Source organism: Octopus bimaculoides, chromosome 8, assembly GCF_046866305.1.
Source record: "Octopus bimaculoides isolate indiv1 chromosome 8, ASM4686630v1, whole genome shotgun sequence".
Classification (NCBI taxonomy): Eukaryota; Metazoa; Mollusca; class Cephalopoda; order Octopoda; family Octopodidae; genus Octopus; species Octopus bimaculoides.
Window position 1 is genome coordinate 56,195,343 of NC_142935.1, and position 6,000 is coordinate 56,201,342.

General features: G+C 36.5%; 1 protein-coding gene across 5 annotated transcripts in view; it reads right to left on the reverse strand.

The window, feature by feature from the left end:
* LOC106882633 (tensin-3) overlaps positions 1-6,000 on the reverse strand; it is a 255,983-nt gene that overhangs the window by 23,376 nt on the left and 226,607 nt on the right. For all 5 annotated transcript variants that reach the window (XM_089356522.1, XM_089356521.1, XM_089356525.1 and 2 more), the window contains 2 exons: positions 3,672-3,845; positions 2,629-2,831 (listed from right to left, as the gene is read on the reverse strand). In XM_089356522.1, coding sequence (XP_089212648.1) covers positions 2,629-2,831; positions 3,672-3,845 — 377 coding nt within the window. The remainder of the gene's footprint in view (positions 1-2,628; positions 2,832-3,671; positions 3,846-6,000) is intronic.

The following is a 6,000-nucleotide window of genomic DNA, read 5'->3' on the forward strand; positions in this document are numbered from 1 at the left end:
TCTACACTGTATTCAAGATGAAGATCACCATCATCTTTTAATGTCCGCTTTCCATGCTAGCATGGGTTGGACGATTTGACTGAGGGTTGGTGAACCAGATGGCTACACCAGGCTCCAATCTGATTTGGCAGAGTTTCTACAGCTGGATGCCCTTCCTAATGCCAACCACTCCGAGAGTGTAGTGGGTGCTTTTACATGCCACCGGCACGAAGGCCAGTGAGGAGGTACTAGCAACGGCCACGCTCGAAATGGTGTATTTTACGTGCCACCTGCACAGGAGCTACTCCAGCGGTACTGGCAACGATCTCGCTCGAATGTCTTTTCACATCCCACTGGCACAAGTGCCAGGAAGGCAACGTTGGTAGATGACCATCAATAAGCAAACCAACCTCTTTTAGAAGATCCTGATATCTCAGACTGCTTCCCTATGAAACTACCTCCCTGAATAGGTGGGTCCTCTATCTATGAAGATTTTAACATTGTAAAATTATAGTCTGAGCAGCATAAAAGGGCTGTGGGGTACCACTTTTCCTGCTCTCTCTTGTCCGTTCTCTCTAAATTAGGGATACAGTTGACATAGAATATTTATTAAGTCATGAAAGACAACAAAAAGATAGAGGAGAGAGAGAGGCAGAGAGAGACGTAAAGAGAAAGGTACCACACAGACAAGTGTGTTTGTGTGTGTGTGTCTGTGAGAGAGAGAGAGAGAGAGAGAGAGAGAGAGAGATAGAGAGAGAAAGAGGCTATACAAGTGAGAAAGATGCTGTAGAAGTGAAAAGGATGAAAACAGAAAGAGAGACATGACAGAAATACATAGACTCACACTATTTCTCTCTCACACAAGAGAGAGAGAGAGTGAGAGAGAATGGAGGTGAAAAAGAAAAAGACAAGACAGAGATAGGGGATGCTCTAGCCTGGCCACAGTAGTTATAGCTAAAACAAACTGAAGAACTACAGAACGTTCATGTGTGTGTATGTAAACATATGTAGGTGTGTACAAACATATACAGGGAAGATGTGTAGGTGCATCTGCATGTGAATGCTTGTGTATGAGATTGTGATATATGTGTAAAGGTTGAAAGTAGAGTGGGGGTGGGAAGGGTTGTCTGAAAACAGATGGGGAAAGAAAAGTAGGAAACTAGAAGAAAAATATAGGCAGAGAAAGTGAGAGAGAGAGAGAGAGACAGAGAAAGAGAAGATAAAAGAGAGAGTAGGAGGAAAAGATATGATGTTTAAGATCAAAATAGATGCAAGCTTCTGCTTAACATTTACTGTGTGGGTTACTGTATGTGTGTATGTGTTACTGTGTGAGTGTGTGTTACTGTATGTTTGTGTGTGTGAGCATGAGTGTATATAAAAATATTTATCTATATATATATATATATATATATATATATATATATGATATAAATTTATATGTTTATACGTGTCTCTATACAAAAATATAACGTGTGTATAAATGTAAACACATGTATGAATATGTGTGTCTATATATGAGCACCAGCTTATTCTCATATGTGTGTATATAGTCGAACATTTGTATATACTACAAAGACATCATACATGTGCATACACTGAACACTTCCAGATCCACCTATGGGTATACATTGGAACAGAGTTGAAAAGTTCTTTTATAATAATAGCATTATTGTTATATCTTTTTATCGTTGTTATTCCATCATCATCATCATCATCATCATCACTATTATCATTTATTTCTGTGGCAGGCCAATTCTGGTCACAGCTACTCAGTGGGAGGAGAACATTTGAATAAACTACAGAAACCTAACATGACACTGAAGAGAGAGAGAGAGAGAGAGAGAGAGAGAGAGAGAGAGAGAGAGCTGGTAGGGTATGTGTGAACAGACAGAGAGAAAGAAAGAGTGGGGGGGTGGACAGAGAGATCAACAGAGAGAAAGAAAGAGAGTGATTGATAGAGAGGAAGTAGTTAAATAATAATTTAGGGATGCTGCTTTATTGTTTAAGGTGGGAGTGAAAGGGAAAGGGGCATTTATAAAACTGGTTCAACAGTAGATTACTGTATAGTGTTATTATGGCCATGATGTCATGGCAGAGATATTAACTTGTTTTCACAGTTAGTCAACAAGGAGCCAAATGACATCACTAGGGTGCTTTTGTTGATGTTGTTTAGTCTAGTACCACTTGGTCATGGGTTCAGTCCCATTATGCAGGCAACCAAAGCCCTGTCAGTGGATTTGGTATATGGCAACTTAAAGAAACTTGTCGTGTGTGTGCCCTTGTCCTGATATCATGTAATAGTTATCAAGGACCGTCATAGCCATACAAGCAAAGTTGGTTGATTCCATTCTTCTATGAAAAGCAGGTTTACAAATGGGAATATATTACCACGCTTGGAAACAGGTGAGTGTTTGGTGACAGGAAGGGCATCCAGCCATAGAAAATCTGCCTTAACAAATCCCATTTGACCCATACAAGCATGGAAAATTAGATGGATGGATGGGTGATGATGAATATAATAGGTCTACATGTAGGAGTGAGATCAAACAGATCTTGATATACACAACAGTAAATCAACAGTGTAGATTTCACATTAATAGTCATGCAATGTTTAAATCATCAGATGGTTAGAGAAGAAATATTTCTTACCGTTACAAGCTTCATCAAGTTCCTGTCTGCTAAACACTAAGCTGCTCTCAGAAATAGCACAGGTATGGAACTGACAACGCCAAATTATCTCGCGTTGGTTTCCCTTAGGTTTTTTGTGATAACATTTGATGAGGACATCTCCACGAAGTGGTATTCCAGGTGATATTGATATCCACACCTTCTGCATGTTGTCAGTGACAGTACTGCAATGGAATTAAGTTAAACGACATATCATTAAAGACACCAGAATGTGCAAGCAGAGATGGTATGAGAGAGACTGTAAAAGGAGATAAAGCATATGAAGAGTGTCAAAGACTAAATTCAATGCTTCATTTTCCATTTTGAATTAAATTCACAGAACCTATGTATTATGTTGTGTTGTTACAGTCTTTGAAAGGTATATCAAACATTTCTCCCCCAGCCCTTTACAAATTTCATACTTCCAGAAACCAACAGCTAACTAAGGCGCTTTTCCTAGACACACCATAACATCAATGTGGCTAATTACACAAGAACAATGAAGTTAATGCAAAGCACAAGGATTCGTATTTAAAAGTTATCAAGTTCAGAGCCTACACTTTGGGAGATCAAATTTGCTCAATTCAATTCAGACATTAAATACTGTACATTATAATAAAATGCACAAAATGTTCAAACACTAAAACAACGAAATAGGAGAACTAAATTTTTGATTCAATGATTCAGAAAGTTATGAAATTTGTTACTGTAACTAGTGAATACAGTAATTTTATGGTCCTTTTACGATGGTGGTTTTCCATGCCCAAAGATAAGATTGTCATAATCACTTAAGTTAGCATGTCTACACAATTTGATATCTTGGTCTTCTTAACTTAAGCATTACACATAATTAAGGCTACAAACACTGTATAGATGGTACAGGGCTGCTCACAGACTGATGCGAGTGGAGTGGTTTGGTTATTTGCTATTTGGTGGCTCATTTTGTTCTATCAGAATGTATTTTGTAAATTTGATGCTTACAGTTATAGAAAAATACTTAGTATAAAAGAATGTTTATTACTTACTAGATTCCTGATGTAAACATAGGCTGCATTCCTTGGTAAACCTTAATAAATGGCCGACAGCCCCCCTTGCCATCAAAGTTGGGGACCCCATGGATAAGGATGTGGTGAAGATAAAGAGCTTCACTGTTGATGTTGATTGCACTGGATAGTAGACCAGTGAAATAATGAACATACCTACAAAAAAAAAAAAAAAATGTCAGAGCATTAACATATTGGTTTGAAATTTTGGCACAAGGCCAGCAAGTTCAGGGGGAGGGGTAAGTAGCTTACATCGACTCCAGTGTTTAACTGGTATGTATTCTATTGAACCTGAAAGGATGAAAAACAAATTTGACCTTGGTGGAATTTGAACACCGAATTTAAAGACAGACAAAATACTGCTAAGCATTTTGCCCGGTGTGCTAATGATTCAGCCAGTTCACAGCCTTAGAACATTAAAATATTGCTATGTATGCTAGTAAGGTACAATACACATTGATTCTCACATTTAACTTTTTCCATCTACTCAACCAAGCATTTGAAACCATCATATAAAAACATCAAGCAGAATAAAAGCAAATGAGACTATACATGTCAGAAGAAACTAACAAGTTGTAAAAATACCTTGATTTATGGAGAAATAGATAACCCTCTACAAGTATACACCTCATGGGAAGAAAATCACACAATATCAAACCCATTCAGAGATTGACTTCTCTCCCTTCTCAATACTTTAATCCAGTTGACTATATGAATAGCAACAAATAGCGAACATGGTTGATTCAATCTCAGTAGAGTTTGAAATCTAAACTAAAGCCATTGAACGTAAAATGTAGTAAATGTTAATTGTCTCCCTCACAAGGAGTCACCTTAACTGGAGAGAAAGGAATCCATAACATGGAGACATTTGCAAGATTTTAAACTCCATGGATGAATTTCCCATCCATAGAGTCAACTTATCTGTCACTCACTCTAAATAGTTTTGTTGAGGCAAAATGGTTATGTTAAGTTAATGGTTTTTAACAAGCCATTGACTGCCTCTTTAACTCAAAAGGCTGCTGCTGCTATTATTATAATCATGATGGTTGTGGAGATGGCAGAAATACTACGGGCTTGGATAAATTCTCAAAAGTATTTAGTTTCATCTCTCTATATTCTGAATTTAAATCCCATCAAAGATGACATTTGTTTTTCATTCCTCTGTCTACTAAAATATAAACCAGTCATATACTGTGATCAATTCAACAGACTAAATGCTTATTCTTTTTGTATTACCATTATTATCATCATTATTGCTATTATTTAAAGTCTCAGAATAAACAGACTGGGTTGATGATGTTTCAGGAAGCCTTATTTGTGTGATGTGTTATTCTACGTTATGTGGTTCTGCTTTAAAATCCTATCAACTCTATTAATATATAAAATACCAATAAGACAATAGAAGATCAATACAATTGACAATACAGAGAAGGTAAAAAAAAAACAGCTTTACAATACATGCATTGTACTTAGGCAGAAAGTATTGCTATTGTTCAGGATTATTTTCCACTAATAATAGTATGCACATACATAAACACACACGCATACATACATACATACATACATATATAATCTACAATTAGTATAAGGAATCAGTTGAAAATACCTGTGCATGCATGTGTGGATAAGTGGTGTGTGTATAGGTATGCATACATCAACATCATTTCATATCCTCTTTCCATAGACTAGTCATCATGGTTTGGACCAATCATCATGATCCAAGCTGTTTCTTACAGAAAGCCACTGTGCCTTACAATTGTTTCCCATACATATCATTTGGCTAGATCTCTACAGCAGGATGCCCTTCTTAATACTGACCACCTTATAAAGTGTATTGAGTGGAATCTTTTACAGCACCAACACAAGAGTGGGTTGAATGGACTTCAGTGAAACAGGATTAAAGCTAACCTTGCAATATTACACTTTCTTTGCTCTTTCCCAGTCTTGCAAGTTAGTTGAAAACCTCACTAGTTCTGGTGGCATGAAAAAAAGCACCCAGTACACTGTCAAGTGGTTGCCATTAGAAAGGGTATCCAGTTGTAGAAACTATGCCAAAGCTGACATTAAAGCATGGCATAGCCCTATGGCTTGTTGGATCCTGTCAAACTATCCAAACCATGCCAGTATGGAAAATGAATTTAAATGGTGATGGTGGTGATGATGATGAATGAAATATATGTATGTGTGCACACATACACATGTGTGTGTATATACTCATATATATATATATATGTATATGTATATATATATATATATATATATATATATATATATATATATATATATATATATATATATATATATATATATA